This window comes from Mixophyes fleayi, chromosome 11 (genome assembly GCF_038048845.1).
Source record: "Mixophyes fleayi isolate aMixFle1 chromosome 11, aMixFle1.hap1, whole genome shotgun sequence".
In the NCBI taxonomy this organism is placed as follows: domain Eukaryota; kingdom Metazoa; phylum Chordata; class Amphibia; order Anura; family Limnodynastidae; genus Mixophyes; species Mixophyes fleayi.
Genome location: NC_134412.1, coordinates 65495340 through 65521044, shown reverse-complemented (window position 1 = coordinate 65521044; position 25705 = coordinate 65495340). Strand labels below are relative to the sequence as shown.

Genomic DNA, 25705 nt, shown 5'->3' with positions numbered 1-25705 from the left:
TTGGATAGGAGAAGAGAAGAGCAGCTCTATAATGTAAATCTTTTGAAACCCTGGCATTTTGAAAACACAGAGGCCAGGTTAGTCAGTGCCTTTGTTAAGGAGTCCGAGGTGTCAATATGGTCCACTTTGTCTCCCCAACAAAGGCAGCATGCTGAGGACATGGTATGTCAGAACAGGGATGTTTTTTGGCTCTGCCAGGATGTACCACCTTAATTGAACTTGGTTTGGCTACTCCATCAGGGGGTGGTAGTCAAACAGAAGCCATATTGTATCCCTAAGGAAAGAAGTGCAGAAAATTGTCGAGTTGGATGTGGTTGAAGAATCCACAAGTGAGTGGAATAGTACAGTGTGAGTGGAATAGTCTAATGGGACTTAAGATTCTACAACGACATCCACAAATTAAACAGTGTTTCTCATGGTTTGATGGCTACTCCATGACCCGGGTAGATGAGCTGGTAGAGAACTTAGCGGGTAGTAATTGACCACCCTTGATTTCACCAAGATATATTGGCAGATCCCTCTTACCTTGGCCACTCAATTCAACTGAGAACCTTCTTCACTTGGTTAAAGTGGGATTTGAAATCCTTTGAGAAGATCAAAATGTTGTTAAGATAAATGACTACCCAGTGGTACAATAGGTCCCAAAATATCTAATTTACAAATCTTGGAAGATTGCTGGAGCATTACTAAGACAAAATGGCATCACCGGGAATTCGTAGTGACTGTCACATATGTTGAATGCAATCTTCAATTCATCACCCTGATGGATTCTAATGAGTTTGTAAGCACCTCAAAAAACTAAAAATGTTTGCCCTGCAGATGTGGTCAAAGTGCTCGGAGATGAGAAGCAAGGGGGAGAGGTTCTTTATGGTTATGACATTGAAGCATCAGTAATCTATACAGAAAGTGAGGGATCCATCTTTCTTTGCAATGAAGAAAACCCAGCTCCTGGTGGAGAAGATGACTTGTAAATAAAATCATAGTTGAGATTCTCTGAAATGTGTTCAGACATGACCTGAGTTTTGAGCAGTGAGAGTAGGTAGACACAACCATGGGGAATAAAGTCTATGGTGCAATCCCAAGGATAGGATTGCACCATAGAGGTGGTAATTCCTCGGTAGCAAAGAAGAACTTGTGGACTGGGACTGGAAAACAGATCTGGAGGGTCCCAGATAAACTAATGGGAGACAGTTCTCAGAGCAAGTAGGAAGTAACTTTTACCAGCCACCACTCAAATTGAGGATAATGAGTTCGGAGACATGGCCTAGAATGATGGGGTTAATAGCCTCTGGTAGAACTAGTAGACTGATCTATTCAGAGTGGAGTGACCCTACATGGAGGCATACTGATTGGACACAATCCTGTTGAGGACTAGATTGCCATCCACTGCGGTCAAAGACAGAGGATATGCCAGGTGTTTGGTGAGTAAGTGAAAGTCCACAACCTGAGGGGCGGAAATAAAATTACCAACCAAGCTTGAGTCAGCAAAGGCAGAGAGTGAAATGAGACCTCTCTGTGAGTGGACTATAATGGGCATAAAAAAGTTGGCATTTTATACAAAGGGAGATTGTTAACTACTAACTTGTCCTCCCCAGTACCAGTAGGAGTTGTCATTTCCCTCTTTTTTGGCAATCCACCAAAAATGTGTCTGGATTCTGAGCAATAGAGGCATACATTTTTCTTCAATCTCTACTGTCACTCCTTCTGTGCAAGGTGGAAACAACCCACTTGCATGGGGTCCTCATGGGTTACGGGAGGATTCTGAAATCTGGATGCCAGAAGAGCAAATGAGCAGCAGGAGTTTTCCCTCTCCTTGATCCGTTCCCTGAAGTGAATGACAACCTTGACCAACAGGGAGATTAGCTCATCATGGTCAGAAGCCATTTCATCCTTAATGAGGTCAGTTAGGCCTTGCCAAAAGGACGCCACTAAGGCCTCTTTATTCCACTGGATTTCAGAAACGAGTGGTCAGTGACCTACTAACTTGGAGTCTTTTTGTAATTTCAGCAAACTGGGGGCAGCTGATAAAACTCTACTTGCGAAAAGATAAGGCATTCATCCCCATGATATAGGGGGAAAGCCAGGAAGGCACCGTACAGTAACAAACAATATGTATTGCTGCGCTGCATAGAGAAATACTGGTTAAGGCCTGGTTAACCCTTTCTTAACCAACAAAAAGCGGTGAAAGAGCCTTTATTTACCGCTATTCATGCCAGCATTTTGGCTGTTCATTCACTTCTTAAATAGACCCCTCTGTATCCAGAAGGTCTCCAAGAGATAGTGATCTCTACTTCTAGAAGCAGGTGGAATATACTTAATGTCGGCTAATTTGATTTTAGCCGTAGACCTACCATGTTTTTGTGAGAAGTGTTTAGAAATACTATACATAGATACTTTATTCAAAATATTTTTATTTGTTCTAAAAAAAAATCAAGATTTTATTGGCTGTGTCATTCTTCCTTTATATTGAAGATGGAATGTACATTCTGAAAGATGAATTATATAACTGGTTTTGCAATTAATAAATAAATTTAGTTTATACTCCATCTTAGTTGTGTAAGATCTAAATGTCATTGCTCTGTTGGTTATAAAGCAGTAAGTTGAACACAAGAAATTTCCACATCTGTAACATCCTAAAATCTTTAGGGGTAGCCATTGTGTTTTACAAAGACTGTCATCTTTTGTTTGTTGAAGATATTTCAAAGGTTATCACCTTGCTTAACAGTGATTCATGGATTACTATCGATATTAGTTTTCAGCACCAGATCCAACATTGATATTGGAAAGAAATTTTTTATTCTGTGTTTTATCTTCTCTGATGAATTATTGAACTTGGTGACAAACCAGAGGAACGTATCATTAATTTTGTTCTTCTTTAATCAGTTTTTTTCAGCAACAAATTTCCCTGTCTAATTGTATAGATTCGTAGTATGCCTGTTTCATCAGATCTCTAGTGTATTCTTTTTCTACAAAAGAATTTTAACTTGATTTTTATCTGTTCTGCAATTGACCCCACAGGTATGTTTTTTTTCACCCAGGGTCGATAGTGATTGTTTTTGCAGTGAAGATAGTTGTTTGAGTCAACATCTTTGCAAAGTGCTTCTGTGATAAAACCTACAATCACTACCTTTAGACAGCGATCCATAGAACAATTTGGTTAGGAGTCAGAGGATTCTGTTCTTGCCTCCTGGGTCCCCTGCTCTGCTCTCAGTAGAGCAGAGTGGGGCACTTCATCTCAGCATGTGCGTTCCGGCACATGCGCCCAATGTACATGCGTCACTCAGTAGTTTTCACCAAGTGTATGTTCAAATGCCTATAGAGATGGACTCGGTTGCCACAGCACCTGCTCTTCCTGATCTGCTTTCTATAGAAAGGGGAAATATTTGCCAAAACCTCAAAGGATTGACATCAGAATTATTGAAGGCAATATAAATACAACAAAAAAATAATTTGTTTTATATCTTTTATTCAGCACATTCCTTGTGGAATCTTGAATTCTGGAATAAAAACCTTTCGATGGCATCATCATAACCTGCACTTTACTACTTAGGTTTATAAAAAAAATTCTGAGGACCTTAGAAATAAAATTGTTGGTGTTCATGAGCCTAAAAAGAGTCAGGCAGATATTGTACAAATGGAAAAACATGTAATACTTCAGTTACACTTTGTAGAAGTAGTGCTCCAAGGAGAGCCCGGGGGAGAGGGGGTGCAAAGGAGTCCTTGTGGATAGATAGATAGATAGATAGATAGATAGATAGATAGATATTTGAGAGATAGATAGGTAGATAGATAGATATTTGAGAGATAGAAAGATAGATAGATAGATAGATAGATAGTAACATAGTTGATGAGGTTGAAAAAAGACACCAGTCCATCAAGTTCAACCTATTTTGGATCTCCTGCGATCCTGCACTTATGTTTGAAATTGATCCAGAGTAAGCAACCGCCAATCTGTTTCAATTGCGAAAATCCCCCCAAAGCCAATATTGTAGTTCTATTTTTACCCTATATCCACTACTATCCTTCATTTTAATTAATGGTCGTATCCCTGGATACACTTTTCCGCTAAACATTTGTCTAACCCTTTCTTAAACATATCTATTGAATCTGCCATCACAACCTTCCCTGTTAAATTTGTTATTTTTGCTTCTTTTCTTTTATTTAAGACATAGAAAAAACCTGAAAAGTCTACAAAAATGTATTTTGTTTTCAAGACCGAGATTAGCAGCAACAAGCCATTATTACATTTACATTACGAATTTAAGTACTTACATTTGCAAACTCAGTGCAGAGAACACATTAACATTTAAAGCAATCAATTGAAAAAAATAGAGTGATTGGTACCAAGTGGATCTAAATGTGCTAATGGTGAATAGGGAGGGACCTTTCTTAGATATTTCAGAGTGATGTTATACAGAAAAGAGGGATACTGTCTGATCGTCTTCATGTAGGAAAGACAAAGCACATAATACAATAAGCAAAAGAGGAACGGATATGAGGTATAGGCATAGTGGAGGAAGAAAACAGATATACCATATAAACTGAGGCAGGAATGGAAAATAAATCATAGAAGGTATGTTGTCTAGGTAAATTATATCATAACCAATATATAAACATATGATACAAATGTATTTTTACTAGAGTTTACTTTATTTAAAAGTCTTAAAATAACACCCTGTAAGCAGAAGATTTTAAAGACCAGCAAAAAGGACTACCAAGCTCAGAAGAAACAGGAAGTTCATTCACTCTAATCTGCTGATAAGGATCTACTGGGAAACAGCAGCAATGATCTGTACATGGATTTATTACAGTATATTCATCATATGTCTTCTCAAAACCTGCACAGGTGAGTTCATCTGTCTATATTTGAGTGTATAAGAAAGTAAGATTGACAATATACATACAGCTTATATACATAGTAGCTTTATTACTGTTTTTTGTGCACATAGATAGATAGATAGATAGATAGATAGATAGATAGATAGATAGATAGATAGATAAATAGATAGATATCTGATAGATGATAGATAGATAGATAGATAGATAGATAGATAGATAGATAGATAGATAATTGTAAAGCGCTACGGAATTTGCTGGCGCTATATAAATAAATGATGATGATGATGATGAATATATAGATATTGGAGAGATAGACAGATAGATAGATATTGGAGAGATAGATAGATAGATAAATAGATAGATAGATAGATAGATAGATAGATAGTATATATTGGATAGATAGATAGATAGATAGATAGATAGATAGATAGATAGATAGATAGATAGATAGATAGATATTGGAGAGATAGATAGATAGATAGATAGTATATATTGGATAGATAGATAGATAGATAGATAGATAGATAGATAGATAGATAGATAGATAGATAGATAGATATTGGATAGATAATATATATTGGATAGATAGATAGATAGATAGATAGATAGATAGATAGATAGATAGATAGATAGATAGATAGATAGATATTGGATAGATAATATATATTGGATAGATAGATAGATAGATAGATAGATAGATAGATAGATAGATAGATAGATAGATAGATAGATATTGGATAGATAATATATATTGGATAGATAGATAGATAGATAGATAGATAGATAGATAGATAGATAGATAGATAGATAGATAGATATTGGAGAGATAGATAATTGTAAAGCGCTGCGGAATTTGCTGACGCTATATAAATAAATGATGATGATGAATATATCAATATTGGAGAGATAGATAGATAGATAGATAGTATATATTGGATAGATAGATAGATAGATAAATAGATAGATAGATAGATAGATAGATAGTATATATTGGATAGATAGATAGATAGATAGATAGATAGATAGATAGATAGATATTGGAGAGATAGATAGATAGATAGATAGATAGATAGATAGATAGTATATATTGGATAGATAGATAGATAGATAGATAGATAGATAGATAGATAGATAGATATTGGATAGATAATATATATTGGATAGATAGATAGATAGATAGATAGATAGATAGATAGATAGATAGATAGATAGATAGATATTGGATAGATAATATATATTGGATAGATAGATAGATAGAGAGATAGATAGATAGATAGATAGATAGATAGATAGATAGATAGATAGATAGATAGATATTGGATACATAATATATATTGGATAGATAGATAGATAGATAGATAGATAGATAGATAGATAGATAGATATTGGATAGATAATATATATTAGATAGATAGATAGATAGATAGATAGATAGATAGATAGATAGATAGATAGATAGATAGATAGATAGATAGATATTGGATAGATAATATATATTGGATAGATAGATAGATAGATAGATAGATAGATAGATAGATAGATAGATAGATAGATAGATAGATATTGGAGAGATAGATAATTGTAAAGCGCTGCGGAATTTGCTGACGCTATATAAATAAATGATGATGATGAATTTATCAATATTGGATAGATAGATAGTATATATTGGATAGATAGATAGATAGATAGATAGTATATATTGGATAGATAGATAGATAGATAGATAGATAGATAGATAGATTAATATGTCTTTGCACTTTTAAAGCTGAAGAATCTGACGTAAAGTTTAAGCCGAACCTTATAAGACTTGCAGACTACTTGATGGATGGGTACAACAAGGGGGTGAGACCTGTGCAAGACTGGAGACAGCCAACAACAGTGCAAATAGATATCACTATATATGCCATTCTGGGAGTGGTAAGCTCATTATGTTCTTTCATTTTTCTCTTTACCTTTATTCTCCTGGGCATGTAAGTGCTTGAGGGGTAACATGACTGAAGCTCTGGAAAGTACTACAGATGACTTTGCTAATAACGTAGATAAATATATTTAAAATGAAAGGAAACTATTTGTCATTTCTCAGAAGAGGAAAAGCCACTGAGGGAAATCATACATGTCCAATTTAGTGTTTAATCAAATGGGATAAAATAAATAAACAAAAGTAGAGCATGATTATACAAAATGCTGGAGACAACTATTTGCATTGCAAAATATATTTTATTTTTAATTTCTTTGCACTGAAAAGCATCTGTACTAATTTTCTGAATGCTGGTACAATGGCTATGGCTTCCCTTTACTACTGTATGGTACAATGTACATGTATAGATTGATTTCCAGTATATTAAATTTAATTATATTTAAGTTCATGCCTTTGGTAATATTTTGGGTGTGTAAAACAGCACTTTTCTTGTATATAGAAAATCACAGTGTAACAATCTGTAGGAACATGCGTTTTCTAGAAGTGTCCAATATTGCAAGTTCCTATATTTGAATCTTGAATGAAAAATCTGTGCAATATCACCAGATCCATGAAACACGCAGTATACATGCAACCTAAATTCAATTTCATCCAACATCTGAAAATAAATAAAAGGGAATTCATCTGAGATTTTTTGGAGATAGGAAAAAAATAATTTATTCTACATCGGACAAATATATATTGAATTGAAGTGCTCTGGGGTACTGAAACCGGCGTGAATTTGTAAAACAGCTGTACACAATTCCATAGCTGTCATTGGTAATTTTATAGAGATAAGTCAGGCGTCTGTGATCAACCCTAAGTAAATATAGAACTGGTTGACGTTTGAGTATGTTGATCTTGTGGAGAGTAGGTGAGTTCTCTGTACAGCGCTGCGGAATTAGTGGCGCTATATAAATAGCTGGTGATGATAATGATGATGAGAGTAGTGACCTCTCTATTCTTGTGATTGTATAAGCAGGGACAGGCTTTCATGCGACTGAAGCAGCGTCATGATGTGAGAAGCGGAATCAGGGGAGGGCTGGCAAATTTTAGCCCAGGGGGCAACACTCGACTCAGCAGCCTATTAGGAACATTTTAATGGAAAAAAAATGCAGGTGGCCTAGTGACTCAGCCTCAAGGTAGCCCACTATGGGACCGGCCCAGGGGGCATATGCCCCCCTGCCCTCCAGCCCAGCCTGCCCCTGAGTGGAATAGAGGCAAGCAGGAAGCCACAGACCGATAGGTGAAGGCAACAGCAGAGAGAAGTGTTGTTAGATTATTATCAAACTGACAACATTGCTGTGCCCTCATGTGTCCAACTTCAGGGAATCAGTCCATATATTTCTCCAAATAACTTCTACTTCCCTGTGTTTCTTGCTCTAGAGGTAAACATGTCACTCTGGAGAAATACAGACTCTTCTTACATGCCATTCTAATTTATACTATTGCTCGTGCATACAAACAAATGTGCTCAATTTTCTACATAAATCAGGAAATAAGGATTATCTGGGTAAGAGGTACAAACGAAAGTTGTCTTCAACGTACAGGGAAGATTTTACATGGAAATATGTGACAGATATGGTCTGAAGTATGTCTAATTTAGGATACATTTTTATTCAAATGCAACGTCCTACTGTTTTGAAATGCTGATGCTTACATTTGTTGTAACTGGGTTTCGTAAAGCTACTTAACAGTGTACTATTTATTTCATTGCAGTGCCAGATTATGTTCTTAAAAATGATTTTAATACTCGATACACTCATTTTATGTCATCAACGGCAGTTTCCTGTTTTATACATAGTCGTTGTAGACCTGTATCTTGTTTTTTTCCCAACTAGGATGAGAAAAATCAAGTGCTGACAACTTACATATGGTATAATCAGGTAAAACTATCATATTTTCTGCTTTTTGTGTTATAATAGTTTGCTATTTAAGAAAAAGCTACTGTATCACATTCACATGCATTAAGTCAATAGAAATTCCAATGATTAATTAAATCAGTGAATGTTAAAACAAAAATAACTATATATTTTAGTGTTTTTATAACCAGTAACATATTAAACAGGATAGTAAAAATATTGTAGATAGTTTTTTAAAAACAAATCATACTAATTGCTTGCTCCAATATATATTTATTCTATGTAAAGTTATTTCTGTTTTATATATTTTACTTATTTAATACTAATACAGTTTACTTTTTTCTTTACGCTCTTTGTAGTCCTGGGTGGATGAGTTTCTAACTTGGGATCCAAAGAAATTTGATAATGTGACTTTAATTTCAATTCCCACACCTTGGGTATGGGTACCAGACATTATGGTCATTGAATTGTAAGTATTAATGATAGCTGCTAAACCCTTATTGTTTAATTTGTAAACTTTGTGAATTGTTATAATTATATGCATGGTTCCAATAAATTAATAAAAGGACAGATAAGTGAACTACTCAATAAAACATGTATAAAACAGAAAATAAAGCAGAAAAAGAATTCCATTAAATTACTTGCTTGGAACAATACTTACAATATTATAAGTGCCTAACAAAAAAACTGTTTAAATGGAGAGCTCTTTACAGTAATTGCAGTTAATGGTGGGGGGCTCATGGCTCCAGACCCATCTGCCCATGGGTACCAACAGAGAATACTATGCGAGGTGGGTCACCTCCTTCACTGGAGGTGCGGTCAGAGGCTGCATTGCACTATAATTGCTCATGCTGCTGCTCCATGGGGTGTAGTACGCTTTAACGAGACTGACTAACCGACAGTGAGTAGAAAGACGTGGGAAATCCAAACACTAATACCCTGACATGGAACAAACATCGACTTACCATTACAGAGATGCACTGATTTTACGACCGGATATCTACCTGACTGTTGTAAATGACATCAATTCAAAAAGCGACTGATATTAAAATGGCAATACACGGACCCGGCTTAACCGTAACCCTAACCCTGAACCCCAATACCTAGAATCCAATGACAAGTGTTGGATGGAGTGGTGGAAAGCACACTGACACTGGACTGTGGAGCAGTGGAAATGTGTTCTCTGGAGTTACATATCACGCTTCTCTGTTTGTCAGTCAGATGGGTGAGTCTGGGTTTGGTGGGTGCTGGGAGAACGTCACCTGCCGGACTGCATTATGTCAACTGTTAAGTTTGGTGGATGAGGGATAATGGTATGAGGCTGTTTTTCAAGGTTTGGGCTAGGTCCCTTATCTCCAGTGAAGGACAATCTTAATGCTTCAGCATACCAAGTCATGTTGGACAATGCTATGCTTTCAACTCTGTGGCAACAATTTGCCCCAGTGCTAAAAGCAAGAACTACAAAGACATGGTTTGATGAGTTTGGTGTGGAAGTACTTGGGGGTTGAGGGCACAGAGCCCTGCCCTCAACCTCATCAAAAACCTTTGGAAAGAACTGGAACGGAGATTGTGAGATTACATGAAAAAACAGACAGTATTTAACTTATGTGCAAAATAGAAAATTAATTTGCGCCCCTTGCATTGTAACATGGTTTTGTCCAGGAGACTACCTACTCAATATGTTTGCTTAACTTCCCTTTAATGAATCAGGCCCGGAGAGAGGTTAGGTGGTTGGCTGGTAGCTTAGAGAAAAAGGTGAGTTTTAAGTGCTCGTTTGAACGAGCACAAAGTAGGGGAAAAACTGATCTTTTAATTTCCAAATTAGGCATTAGCAATAAACTGTCATCCACTAAATATATTGAAAATATATATATTTTTTACAACCGGGAACCATGCCAGCTCCATAAAGGAGAGTCTCTTCTGGCTGATAAGTTTCTCCTTGTTTGCTTATCCAGATACTCTTACTTAAATAATCTTTAATATTGACTCTGACATTATTTATCCTCTTCCTTTCTTTTGTCTTTAATCTCTCCTACAATTCTGACAATATTATTTAAGTTATTTGTATATTTCATGGTACTTTAATGAAAAATTCAAGAAACATTTAGCCCCCCATCTAGAGTTTGTTAGTAATTTGCACCTAGACAAACCATTTTGGGAGGCAAGTAGTTCAAATATTTTTTTGTTTTTGCATGCAGGGAAATATTGCCTGTTTTTGCATGTAGCATAAAATATATTGAACAGTTCTATTTTCACACTTTGATATAGATCTGAGCTATGATTGCAATTCCCTCTCAGATTTGAATCTGTCTGCTCATCTTAAATTTACACTACTTAAAGCGGATCATGGTTTTTGAAAAGGTGCAAAAGTGAACTGGATTTGCTCCTAACTCAAAATGAGACCACTAAAAAGAAGTAATAATACAAATAAAGATTTGGTGACGGTGGAAGATTTGATTCCTGTATACACTTCCTGAGAGTAGCCCGTTGTCTGTCTGTAATAGTTAATAACAAAGAAAAATAGCGTATGTTCTGCTATATAACAAATGTAAATCTGTCAAACAACTCAAATTATGTAACGATACTGGTGGTATTATCTGAAGCCCAATAGCCGAGTAGATATCTAGAGAGTAGTCAGATGTTTGCCGGGTCGGTACACAAAAGGGTAGTCAGACGTTTGCCGGGTCGGTACAAAAGAGGGTAGTCAGACGTTCGCCAGGTTGGTACACAAGCAGGTAGTCACAGATGCAAGGTAGAGTAGCAGGTAGCAGGAGCTGAGCAAGCAGAATACCCAAGCATATGTCTAAACCAGGAAGTGCCATTTACAGGCCCAAACAGGAAACAGGATCCAAGATGGTTTCTCTTTGATTCCAAACTGGCCATCTTGGATAAGGGCAAATCTAAGGGCAAGTTTGCAAATACAGAGATCTCTAGTGGTCGGAGGTGCAAATGTCAAAGTAATTCCTTACAAATTATGTTACTTTGTATGAACTTTACACACACATATATATGTGTGAATGTTGTTATTAGTAACTCATTTTATTAGTCCCTCTGGGGGCCCTCATGATCGGGTAGATTGCTGGTGTCCAGGTATGTAATATTCTGAATTGATATTTAAGTTATGGGTGGAGTCTTCATAATGACATGGTGAAGTAACTCCAGTTGGATTCTTTTGCATTTTAGTGTGGATGTTGGGAAGTCCCCAGAGGTTGGATATGTCTACCTTAATCATAAAGGCGGCATAATCAACAACAAACCAATACAAATAGTATCTTCATGCAGCCTTGACATTTACTACTTTCCATTTGATCATCAGAACTGCTCCCTCACTTTCACAAGCTGGATTCACACAAGTAGGTTTTTTTGTCTTTTTAATAAATGTATATCCCTTCTAATAACATATTATTGAAGCAATTCAGTACTATAACTTCTCAGTTGCTAAAACAATTACATTTTATAGCACACAAAATTACTATGCAAGGACCACACTTTTTTGTTAATGAAAGAAAACGGTGGTGTTACAGATAAATAACCCATAGGGTTTGGGTAATAGGTTCATAACAAATTAATGTATTCTTTTATTTATCTTTCTCATTCCTAGCTGAGGATATTAATATAACCTTTTGGAGAAGTGCAGCTGAGATGACTGATTTCCTGAATGTGTACGTCAATGAGGGCGAGTGGGATCTCCTCAATGTAATTCCCAGCTACAGAGTATTCCATGATCATAACTACAGCTTTGGAGAGATAAAGTTCTTTGTGAGTTGATTCTTTCTAAAAGTTCCCAAAATACGTAGGAGTACACTTGTATTTAGATTTTTTTTTAGCTGTGATTTGTGCTAATATTTGCTTCATCAAAGGAAGAACAATCTAACGTTGATTATTCAAAGCACAAAAAGCTTACTTTCGCTGGCAATAGGGTTTTTTCCTTCACCTTATATAATAAGGGCCTGATTTTGAAATAGGAGCAAAGCAAAGAAAAAGAGCAAATTTGCACCTGGACAAACCATGTTCTAATGCAAGGGGTACAAGATGACTTATTTGTTTTTGTACCCAAGGAAAATACTGGCTGTTTTTTCATGTAGCACACAAATATTTCATAGCTTTATTCTTACACTGAAATTAAATATGATCTATGACATGCCGTATCCCAACTATAAATCAGTCCCTACATTTTAAATTTACCTCCCCCTCTAATGCAACATGGTTTTGCCAAGGTGCAAATTTGCTCCTTTTCTTTGCTTTGTTCCTAACCCAAAATCAGGCCCTTAGGGTGTTACTGCCCATGAAGGCTACCCATGATTTTACATTACGAAGCCTTTTTTATCAAGTACTGCTATAGCTGCTTTGTTAACGCCATCTCAGGATGACTTTAATAGAAGAACACACTAACAAAAACTATTTATTAAATAAACACTCAAATTACTTTTACCCTTGGCGATACTATGTAAGAAAAAGCAGAGGTGGAAAGTGAAGTAACTAGTATGCTTCAGGATTTAGCCAATTACATCATTTGGCATGTCATTAGTGATAATTCTCATATGTGTGTGCTATTATTTTATAATACACAACACAAAGGCACACATACAGCATGCACTAGCATACTTAAAAGCACACTTACACACAGGCATCAAACATACATGTACATATACCAGTTTTCAGCTACAATAACTATAACTGTTACTTAAAGAATAACTCCACAGAAAAATTATTTTGTGCTAACCAAGGTAATTAGGGGCAGTGGCGGAACTACTATTGGTGCGGCAGGTGCCATGCACCACGACCCATGGATATAAGGCAGAGGGCCAGGGGCCCTGATTCCCTCCTCCCCCCTCCCTGCACTGTGACCCACAGCTCGCTAGTTCCGACCTTTGATTAGGGGAAATTATTTTTAAATAGGCAATTTACCTGTGATTAAACTGTGCCGCTATGAAACAAGAAACAAGGCAGTAAGGACCTTGAAATTGACTAATATTACATAATACTAATATACATGAGACAATCCAGCCACTACAGTAAATTATAAGTATATTAAATGCCATTGAACAGTTCAAAGGCTATTTAAATCAGGCTTCAGGCTGAGTGATACAGGTCTAAGAAACCCAAGTGAACGTTCAATTTCAGCAATATATTCAAAATTGCCTGCTGATTTAAAGACTAGCATGAAAGCTTGAGGGTAGGAAAAAAGCCTGAGTTCAGGCCGTAGGAAAAACCCCAGTTATACAGTATACTGCCACAAGAGCTCTAAGCAGCTGGTACAGTGTCATCTATGAGGGTTTTTTTCCCCCAAGCCAAGGATCCATGGATTTAGAAAAGATGAAGGGAATACCATGCATGAATCTAGGTGAGCACTACATGTACCAGTGGGCCCTAGGTGCCAGGGCATGCTGCCACTTGTGGTTCCTAAAGTACCAGCATGACCTGGCAGCCATGAGTATGCTGGCGCCTGTAGTACTACAAGCGACAGCATGCCCAAACACTTAATGGCAGCCTGGGCATGCTGGTTAAGATATTTGATGTGGACCAGTGGAAGGCTGGGCTGGTGGGCATGGGGGTCAGTCCAATAGTGAGCTACCTTGGGCTGGGTAACCGGGCCACCTGCATTTTTTTTTAATATTCCTAATAGGCTGCTGAGTCGAGTCTTGCCCCCCGGGGTTAAAATTTGCCAGCCCTCCTCTGACTGGGACACGCTGTTTTTTTTAAATTAATTATTTATTGCCTTACGGGGCTGTTGAAACTGAAGGGCTTAAAGCACATCAGCCACTAGTAATGTAGGATAAACTTTAAATATATCCCATGAAACTTGCACACTTTGCTTACTATTCCGACTGGATACATGCGGCTTGGAACCGTAATTAAATAGTAAATTGCGAATGACTCTACATAAGGCCCTAAGTGGAAAAGTACTCGTTTTATGCTTATTCCAATATTTAATCAACTACATACAATGTAATCTAAAGATCTGTGCAGGATGATGTTTGTCAACATACAACTGAATTCAGTGCAATAGGTTTTACACTTAATTATATCACTCTGTATATGGAATGTAAACCAGTTTTGTTAGTGAAAGTGTATAGACGTCATGTTCCCAGTAGTCAGTTACTAAAAAAAGCATTTCTATAAATAAGTAATCATTATATATTCTTTTAAGTTGTTGTCCTTTTTATTTAGGTTGTAAACTATACACCATTCCTACAATCTTCTACTAGCATTGACTATGCTAGCCAAAGCCTAAAATTTAATTATAGTATCTGAAACAAAGGTTGATAGTGTGACACAATTAAATTACTATTTTTTTTTTACCATTTTTCAATGCAAACAAGCACAATAGTGAACATCTAAAATAGTAAGCCTCTCTAAAATTCATATGCAAAGGTTGGATACAAAAGTAGTAATACTAACAATGGTTAAATCTCACAGGTCACACTAAATGGTATGTTGCAGATTTGTATTAATCCACCATGCAAAACTCAATATGTTAGAAGCTACACAAATAATCTTTAATAAAACAAATAAGAATCAGAATTAAATAAAAATTGATAAAGTTAGAAATACATTTGACTATTGCTTTTATTAGAACAATGTAATTTTTATTTTTTTAGACTGAAAACATTAACCATGATCACCAGGACTGTTTTGTTAAAGAGCCAAATTGAAGTAGAGACTATAGAACATACATATAACCTGATTACAATATTGCAATGCAGCACGCATTTCACCAGTAAATTGTAACCGGCTCCCAGATTACAATATTTGTTTCTTTGCTTTGAGCCAGATTGTCTTGGTGATATGCTGAAATTGCTGGCAGTGACTAAATAGGAATACATATTAAAACCATTAAAAACTTGAGGTTAAAATGTCTGTGGAAACCGATGCCCTTTAACAGAACCAATTAAGGCAAATTACATATGCATTTTTGACTATGGTATAGATACCATAGAACAGCATCACATTTTAGATACATATTTTAGATATTTTATGAGTTCCCATAGTCTGCACTATTTTGCAGTGTGAAACATGGGGCAGGCAAATTATATTGTGACCAGGAATGCACTTAGGGGGGGTTTCTAGTTTCCCAGAACTCCCCCTTTGAGTAGAAACCTCCATCCCCTGATTCCGGCTGGTGGGCGGCCCATGTAATCTTTCCACCATCTGTCACTGTTGTGCATTTAGAGCCGAATAAATTGTAAATAAAGGTTATTCCAGCTTGGCACCTCATTTCCGCCTGTAATGTAGTAATTGCATGTATTAATAAATTGTGTTGCAGGTATTCTAAAGTTTGATGTTTGACATGGTCTTAAATATCACCAGGTGGGAACATAGATAGAACATTATTTGTAATATTACAGCATGACTGGTATAGTATTGCACTGCAAGATAGTCTGTACACAGCAAATCACAGAATATTGAGCATCACTTTGGCAGCAAGGGGGATAGAGTCATCTTCACAAACTGCATTAATTTGTCGGGGTGGAGTTAATCATCCCTTTGTAACCTATGGCATGTTTTTGTGTGGGTTGGCATCTATTCTGTAGTGGCGGATCTCACCTTGACAACTACATTCAAAGGCTGGGTGCAACTATGTGCTCCTGGAAAAGCCTGGGAAGAAATGAGCTGACCACACTCATAAAGTCTCTGGTCCATTTGCATTCAGTTCTGATAGGTTGCCTTAGTACAGGCTACCCCATCCCCAGGCTATCCCAACCCTTCTAAAACAACCAGCAGGATTGGTGCAGTAATTATTAAGTTCATATTTGATTGTACAACAGGGGTTGACATTGTTTTTATATATATATATATATATATATATATATATATATATATATACATATCCCATGATTATCTGAATATATATATTAAGTAAAGGTGAAGGTCCTAGGTGAATGAGACATATCTAGGACTTTTAGCAAAATAGAATCTAACTGAGGAGCAGGGTAGAGAAAGATTAAAAAAAAATCAGTAGGCACTGATAGTGATTGTATAAAGATTATTAATTTTATTATTGCTGTTGTTGTTGATTTTTAAGGCACCACAGTCCCTCGCAGCACTGTTCAGTTGAGAGAATAGTAGGGAGAAGCATGCTTACTCCATGGACTAATGTATCATTGTATGAATATGTAACTTTATAAGGGTTTTTTTTATAATTTTTTTGCCATTCATTCTATGACAGATAATAATCCGTAGAAGACCTCTATTTTATACGGTGAATCTGATAATGCCCAGTATGTTTCTAATGATCATGGATATTGCTGGATTTTACCTACCCCCAGAAAGCGGGGAGAGGGTATCTTTCAAGATCACCCTCCTTCTGGGTTACTCTGTCTTCCTCATCATTGTATCCGATAAACTGCCTGCAGCTGGAGCCCCGCTAATAGGTGAGTCTGACTTTGTTTTTGATAATAAGCATTAAAAGTATAATAAAGTAAAGACTGAAATACCCAGAATATTTAGAAGAATTTTATGCTAAATATTGATATGTTCTGTCATTAGGTTGCTGCATATTTGCCATACTGATACCAATTGTGCGTCTGATGTGTAAAATGTTTAAAAATGAAAGGAAACTCCACACTTTTTTTTTTTTTAATTCATATCCCCTATTTAGATTAATTGTTATTGTTATAACCTTTTCTGCTTATGTCATTTTTAATCACTATTTAAATTATATGTTTATTTGAAAGGATTTTTAATTTGTTTTTTAAAATGAACCTTGAATACTACTGTCTGTATTCCACCGTTTGCATTCAAAGTTTACCCTTTGCATTTAACAGTTGCTAAAATGTATAAAATTTATCTAGAATATGTTTAAGCTAGTTAGCAGTAGCAACTTTGTTGTGATTGACAGACACATCCCATGGAAACAACCAGTCATGACATAATCACTTGTTATTCTCATTAAAAAAAAACTTTTGCTGTGTAGCCACATAATAGATGTGGTTTTGTTGGGACCTATTATACAATGTACCTACTAAAATATATGACCTTAGAGCAGGGGTAGGCAACCTGCGGCTCTCCAGGTGTTGTGAAACTACAAATCCCAGCATGCTTTGCCACCTATCTGCTGGTTATCTACTGGCAAAGCATGCTGGGACTTGTAGTTTCACAACACCTGGAGAGCCACAGGTTGCCTACCCCTGCCTTAGAGCTACAAACAGCCAACATTTTCCTCTTTACTATTTATAGGTGTGTACTTCATAGTGTGTATGGTACTGCTTGTAATCAATTTGGCGGAGAGCATTTTCATAGTTCGAATAGTCCACCAGCAGAATCTTCATCCAGAAGTTCCGAAGTGGGTGAAGACCTTCGTACTGGAGAAGATGGCCGCCTTGCTTTGCTTGAAACAAAGTGCTCAGTTTGGTGCATCATGCAATGATATATCTAAGCAAATGGAGAGCAGTAGCACTGGTAAGAGCCAGACTGAAGTGTTAAAAAATAAAATAAATTGTATGTGCTATTATATAATAATGATTCATTAAGAAGTTGTGAAGATACCCGGGTTTCTGGCTCAATTTTACCCATTTCACGCTGGCTGGCCACTGATGGGTGCCTTACTATGCCAGGGAAGTCTACCCCAGTACCTTCTAAGGTTCTAATAGTCACTCAGGCAAATGCAGTTAGAAAGTAAAACAATAGATTTATTGTAAGAAAAACAATCACTAGAATTTTCTATCTACACAGTAAATAAATGGCAGGCAGGTTCACCACATTATCTGTCCTTTACCCCACTAGCTTAATCAGTTACAGTCACCTGGCTGTCCTGACTTGATGACCCATGAATCTTTCAATGTATTTCATTGGTAGAGAACGGTAACTCAACACCAGATCTTACACCTTCCATGAATCAAATCACAGAATGAACATCATCTCCCCCTGGGAGTGGCTCCTTATATCTAGGGTCAAATTTCCACAGTGCTTTCCCCTCCCTGGGCAAACCCCAGGCTCTCTCCCTCTTTAAACATTGGTGGGTGCTGGATCAGGGGGTTGGAGGGGAAGTGGAGATGAGCTGTGTTTCCATAGAAGCCCCCTGCTGGATTGCAGACAAAATGTCTGGACTAGTCCTATGGAGAACATTGGATACTAATTTGCCTCCCCCCCGCTTCCAAATATGGGGTAGCAGTCATACCCTCCTAAAATTAGCCCCTTATACTACTTTAATATGATGTCACAGGGTCCCCAGCTGCTCCTTGCTTCCTGTAGAGAAAGGAGGGGGAGAATGAATGTAGCTACAGCCCCCTCACCTGTATCCTGGAATCTAATCCTTACCCATAACCCACCTGACTTCACTTTAAGAACAATGAATAACAGCTTCACTGCAATATCAACAATATACAATAAACAATATACATATTTACAATGAGTTACAATGTCCCTCTATCCACATGTAATTAGATACTGCAGTTGTACTCCGTTGAGCTGGGGAACAACAGCAAGGACTATAAAAAGTACATGCTATAATCCACATTTTGTGAGAAACGAGGGACAGGCTGGTGTTATCAAACCCGTTTTACCACAGAAGTCTTTTAGGCTAACAGGAAAATTACTTCATGCACAGTTTAACATTTTGATAACTCTCTTTATTCACAGTACTCTCATATCAGTTGTTGGACAGTGGTAGGCTGAAGAGGCAACTTGCCTTGCATGCAACTAGGCTTTGGGACTTATGGTAATTATGGTTAGCACTAATGGATAGCCTAGCTTTAAAATTTGTCTTTCAATCTTTAGTTCTGTGTCATAATATGTATTGTTTTAAATGAGTTATGCAAATATCACAGGTTATTGAGCATCATTTTGGCAGCAAGGCTCTGATTGCAGTATTTGTAGTGTAAATCTAGTAGGCTAATTTTGACCGACATCACTATGGGTGCTATGATTCCCAAAATAACTAACACAGCCAAAGGTGGAGCACTACATAACTAGGCCATGTAAGAAAATTTGGAAGAGGCGCCTGGCGACACAGTCCATCCTCCCACAGCCACCAGTCTGAAGTGAAGCCCTGTTTTGGCTTCATTGCATCTGCTCTGAGATGATAGTGGGTACAGGCAATAAAGTGTAGCGCCCCCTTTCCTGTAGGTCAGCTGGGTGTCTATGTAAAGTGTATTGTGACCTGTGGCATTTCCTTTACTTCTATTCTCAGTTAGCGCAGAGCCTCCACATTGGTCTGTGTGCAGTAGGCTCTTTATTGGGTAATGTTCTTGACAAGCAACACCAGAGGGAGACCAATGAACACTCCGCCCCCTACTAACAAACCCACAGGCACACACCGAAAGTGACCACAATAGACAAATTGGTCTTTGAAAGCCATGCCGGCACTTTTATTGATTGGGAGTGTGCAATTAGACCATATATATACCAAAATAGAATATCTTTTATATAAACTGTATTTTAAAAGTATCCCTTTAAAACAGATGGTATATAGTGAATGTAAAAAAATACAATGCAATAACTTAACCTTTCTTACCATAGCTAAGAGGTACCTCTACTTTAAATGCTTACTTGCAGTTATTCTCCAGCTCTAATAATGTCTAGCAATAGAACATTGTAAACTCAACACATATGCACTAATTTAATATGTTATACATGGGGCAGCACAGTGGCCTAGTGGTTAGCACTTCTGCCTCACAGAACTGGGGTCTTGAGTTCGATTCCCGACCATGGCCTTATCTGTGTGGAGTTTGTATGTTCTTCCTGTGCTTGTGTGGGTTTCCTCCGGGTGCTCCGGTTTCCTCCCACACTCCAAAAACATACTGGTAGGCTAATTGGCTGTTATCAAAATTGACCCTAGTCTGTCTCCCTCTCTGTCTGTTTAAGTTTGTGTCTATATTAGAGAATTTTGACTGTAAGCTCCAATGGGGCAGGGACTGATGTGAATGAGTTCTCTGTACAGCGCTGCGGAATTAGTGGCGCCATATAAATAAATGATGATGATGATGATGATACATCAACATATACATATTTTGCAATAAAATGCAGTTAAGTGGTCTTATGAGGAAATTAATGACAAGCAAATGTCTCTCCACTTCTCTATCCCAGAAACAGTAGACTATGGTATAAAAGTCTCCAGAATAAAGTCGCTGGTGTCAGTTTTCCTTAGCTTTGTCAAACATAAATCTCTTTTAATGGTGACACTCTGTAATATCCCTCACTTTACCATAAACACAATCTCTATTCTGTCTTTAGTCCAACAGATTATGACTTGAAGACGCTAGGTGTGTACACAATTTCTTGTTTGTCTCATCCTATTCCACAGGTCCAGTCCTGCAGTGAGCTAACTCTCCTCTGTACTTCATTGTAATGAGGTTAATTTTGTTGTTTAGTGCAGATGTTCACAATATATCTCAGTTTCTGATCCCTAACTATCTTTCCCTATCACTACCCCTGATAGCTTACAACAGTCCGGCAAAGGGGTGTACAAATTATCTTTGGGCCTTCGTACCAAGTCCCTGTCTACCAAATAACAATATTCACAACACACAGTCCCATCAAATAATAAATAAACAGGGGTTACTTATCAATTTAGATTTGGATTTTTCCTCAGACCTCTCACAGAAAATTTCAGCTGTTTCTCTCACAGGACATGTCAGGCGCTGCCTGTAGAGATCGGGACGCATGTTCCGCTGTGCTGCTCAGCGCATCTTGTTGCCTAGCAACCAGACGCGTCACTTCCGCCCTGCTCGGCCACCCGGCTACAGATTCAGTAGCGTCCCCGTTGCTAGGCGCTGGATTGCGGAAGCGCTATGGTGCTAAAATTATGACAAGCGCTGCGGCGCTGAGCCTCATTGGCTAATGGATATATTTAAGCCTCTCTTGGGTCCACCTCCAGTGCCAGAGTTTCAAGTCTACCTGTCCTCCAGAGTTTCCAGTGTACCTGTGATAACTAGTCTCCTGACCTTTGCCTACCTCCTGATTATCTGCTGTTTACCTGTGACCCTTGTGACCCAGATTGCCTTGACTACCCTTTCGGATCTCCCTTCTGTACCACGCTGCCAGAACGCTACCGACCCGGCTTGACTCACCACCCGTTTGGATTCTCCTCGTGTACCTGCATTGCCCGCACCATTGCCGAACCGGCCTGTCTGACATTTCTCTCGTGCTTCGCTATCTGACTCGTGGAAGGACCGTGACCTGCGTGTTCCCTGCAGCTGAGTCCATACCTCTTTGCTGGTGTCCCTGGTGAACACCAGGGGCACGTTAGACTCCGCACCTTCCTTCGAGTAGTGCCAACGATAGCAGGTACGCTATACTCAGTCGTGACAGGACAGAGTTGACATGTCTGACCAGGCTCTCCCTCCTGTCAGAGCTAATACTCTTATTTCCCTCCTGGCTGTTTACTCCTGAGCTGATTTTCTTCAGAGACTCACAGGGCTTTTTCTGCTGACATCATGACAGAGTTCTTCCATGACTGGCTCACAGGTTTCACCGCTGACCGGGACCAACTGCCACACTCCAACTGCCAGCTTCAAGTCATTCCTCTCACCTAACTGTCACTTTTCCCTCGCTCCCTTGGTCTCTGTGATGTCACTGTGAGCAGAACTTTATCAATCCCTGACATTAGTGCACATATGCCGGCCATCATTTCCGCAGGCATTACAGAAGGAAATACAGCTGTTGCAAGGAATGTGGTTGCTACTGCCCCCCCCCCCCCCTCACCTCCAGGACTGGTAGCTGTTGCACATCCAGTGCAGCAGCTACAAGTCCTGGAGCTGAGGCGAGTCCATTGTAACCACTATCATGAGAGGACATTTTTGCTACCATGTCCTGGGAGCGTTACCAGGAGAATTGCGTCATTAGGCCCCACCCACTCTGCTACACGACACAATTTTCAGCCTATTAAAGCAAGGAGCAGGGCCAGGATGACGTGATTCGCTAAGCCCTGCCAAGTCCCACTTCGCTAAGGAAGTGGACAGGATGCGAAAGGTCATCCTGCTCTCCCGGGAGTCCTTGAGAACTCCCAGAATTTCAGGAGTCTCCCAGACATTCTTGGAAAGTAGGCAACTAGGATTGTACCTTTGTAAATGACTCCCGATGTCTCAGTCTGGTTGATGAACAGTGATGTTACAAAATAATATTTTACTGAAGTTAAGATGTTTGGTAAAAACTTCTAACAGATGCAGTAGAAACAACAATTCGGAATATAAACTCTATTTGGATAAATAGAAGTCTGTTATGATAATAAACTATTAATGTTTCTACTCCCTTTATTAATTTTTAACCTTTTAACCTGTGAGGGAAGTGAGGTGGTGGAAATTAAGAAAAGCGGCTGTTCTATCCTATGCCAGCTCCCTCCAGGGTCAATGTAATTGTGTCCTATTATTCTTCTCTCATAAACTCTGTGGGGAATCTGATTGCACTAATAGTATATGTTTTAGAAACAGTATTATGGGTTATAGGAGCTAGTGTAATGTTTAAATTACACTAGGTGGATGATCCGTAACAACATGACGAAATAAACTCCCTTAACTGGAAGTACCAGTGATGTTTTTCTGTGCACAGACAGAAAAAGGCACTTCACAGGTTACTGTTTAGCACAGCTTGTGGTAATCATGTGTTAACCCCATTGTTTCATCCCCATTGTCCTACCTTGTCCCTCAGCAGATTTCCAAGAGCCCTAACAGTAGAGGGGTTTACCTAGCTCATATCACCTGGGAAGGTGGGACGGTTTGGCCAGGGACATGTTTTATCCTACCAGAGGATACCTCAGAGCAAGAGGGCTGTCAGTTCCCACGGTCACCCAGTTTGGGGGGGAAAAAAAAGCCCTGTGAACTCAGATGTGTGTTCGTTTTGGAAAAGACTGGCCTAAGAGGTGATGCTCTGGTCCGAGTAAGCTTGCCAGTCATCTACTTTGGGGACAGTAGCGGGCCATTTGCCGGACTCTGTTACCTCTTTGGTAATTGTATTTACCATTAATGCATTCTGTTTATGTTCCTGACTTCTAAGTCTAGCGTTTAATACTTAAATACATTTCTATGGATTAATATCAGGTGTCGGTTCGAGTGCCATAAACCCCACATTCTCACAGCTTCCAATAGTTTGTTTGAGCCCCTTGCATTAGCAATAAATTATTAGTTTCACTTACCTAGTAGGTAACAAGCTCACTGCAAACATTTGATGAACTGGCAGAGCCGTATCAACACAGGGCTTATCTGCTTCATTATATTGTAATACATTTAATAGGACATTATAATACTTCACTTCAATATAATGTGCTTTTAAATATATGTGGTCTGCCTACCCATCAAGTCATTGCTCTTTCTGCAGATAGCCTGATATTATCAATGAAATATAAGTAACAAAATGTTTATTAAATGCAGACGTATAATAGGTAAAAAAACATAAAAGATTGAGAAACCTTGAGAAACAATGAATAAATGATTAAGTAAAATAAGCAGGCTAGAGAGAGAAATTGGTGATAATCTGTTCATCTGCTCATCAAAAGGAAGTGATGTAAGCAAGAGGTACATGAACTAGTAACAGAGGATAACAACACATTTTTCAGACACTTTTGTTTGGGAAAACCAGCACAGATAAACATAGATGATATTAAGACTGCCTCTGGCAACTAATACTCAATATCTTTAAACCTATGTTGTTTTTTGTCTACAGTGATGAGTTGCAATAATGAAAATGTACAGGATTGCAGCAAGCAATTGGCAGTGACACAGGACTCCGACGTGATGCTTTGTATCCTAAAAGAGATTGTGTCCATACGAGAGTGCGTGCAGCAAAGGGATGTTGAACATATCACTAAGGAATGGCTTCAGGTTGGCTACATCATGGACAAATTTCTTTTCCGAGCATATCTTATAGCCTTGTTAATGTATGCAGTTTCCATGACAACTGTTTGGGCCCAGAGCCGTTATATTTGAGATTTCATGGATTTATTGACCAACATTGTAAGACATACCAGCAGAAAATTCATCTCATTCACAATTTCAAATGTTTTCTCTGGCGCAAGTGGTTTGTCTGCAATTCCCCGTATCTTTTTATTTCACCCAGACTTAAATCAAATTTCTTATTTCATTTTACAGCAAACACTAGAGATACTTAAGCCATTTCAAAACAGTTCTCAAGCTAGTTTGTTGCTTCTACACAACGTTCAAAAAATAGTGGATCATTCTCAAGGTTTGAAAGGTCTGGCCATGGTTCAAGTCTGTTCAAGATCATTCATTATGATTGCTTTTGTTGTCAGTGGAATGTGCTCAAAGTACATATACCGTATATACTCGTGTATAAGCCGAGTTTTTCAGCACATTTTTGTATGCTGAAAAAGGCCACTCGGCTTATACACGGGTGAACTTACCTGGTGTCCGGTCCCTCGGCTGTTAACTTCTGCATTGGAACGCATATTCGTTCCAACAACAGAAAGTTCGGCATTTGGAACGCAAACTTGCGTTCCAAATGCCGAACTTCCTGTTGTTGGAACGCACGTGCGTTCCACTGCGGGGTAAGCCTAGCATCTCTCAATCTATTTCCTGATTGAGAAAGTCCACAAGGGGTGGACGAAACGCGTTGCTGTGTTCCAAGTCACCAGCATATTGCTGCATACTCCTGTGACCAACTTCCACACTCACCTGATAAACGGAGATCCAGTCCACTAAGATCGCTGATGTGTTATCATCCACGGACATACTAGGAACCCTTTCTGCGGTAGTGAGTTTCTACAGACTTTTTTTCAGGTGCGCACCTGTTTCATCTTCCGGACATCGGATTCCATTGCTGACACGTTGTCAGGGCAAGTACGGAGGCACTTATGCGGGACCACAATCCCTATGAAGATTTGTAAGTGTGCCCTGCATTTCTTGCGTTTTTAGTTTGATGTCTTTTTCCTCCAGTTTGACTGTCACGTTGTACATCTATTGATCCATCATCTATTGCTGACACGCCGTTAGCGCAAGTATGGAGGTACCTTATGCGGGACTACGATCCCTATGAAGATATGTCATCTTCCTCCAGTTTGACTGTCACACTGTTATTTTATTGATCCACCATATACTGCCCAGCTATACAGACCTATCATTGGGCATAATATGTAGATCCTTTCATTTATTTAGGT

General features: G+C 38.3%; 1 protein-coding gene across 1 annotated transcript; it reads left to right on the top strand.

Moving 5' to 3' along the window:
- Positions 1-365: 365 nt before the first annotated feature.
- Positions 366-24518, top strand: LOC142106628 (5-hydroxytryptamine receptor 3A-like). The gene is made up of 10 exons (XM_075189624.1): positions 366-471; positions 820-906; positions 6605-6756; positions 8638-8682; positions 9018-9127; positions 11842-12011; positions 12260-12417; positions 16829-17033; positions 17839-18060; positions 24256-24518. The coding sequence occupies exons 1-10, from the start codon at positions 366-368 to the stop codon at positions 24516-24518; spliced, it is 1518 nt and encodes a 505-aa protein (XP_075045725.1).
- The last annotated feature ends 1187 nt before the right edge of the window (positions 24519-25705 follow it).

Coding starts and splice junctions, on each gene's coding strand:
- LOC142106628 (XM_075189624.1), top strand. CDS start 366: ATGGGACTTAAGATTCTACAACGACATCCACAAATTAAACAGTGTTTC. Junction 907..6,604: donor ATCAGTAATCTATACAGAAA/GTGAGGGATCCA, acceptor GCACTTTTAAAG/CTGAAGAATCTGACGTAAAG. Junction 12,418..16,828: donor TTGGAGAGATAAAGTTCTTT/GTGAGTTGATTC, acceptor ATTCTATGACAG/ATAATAATCCGTAGAAGACC.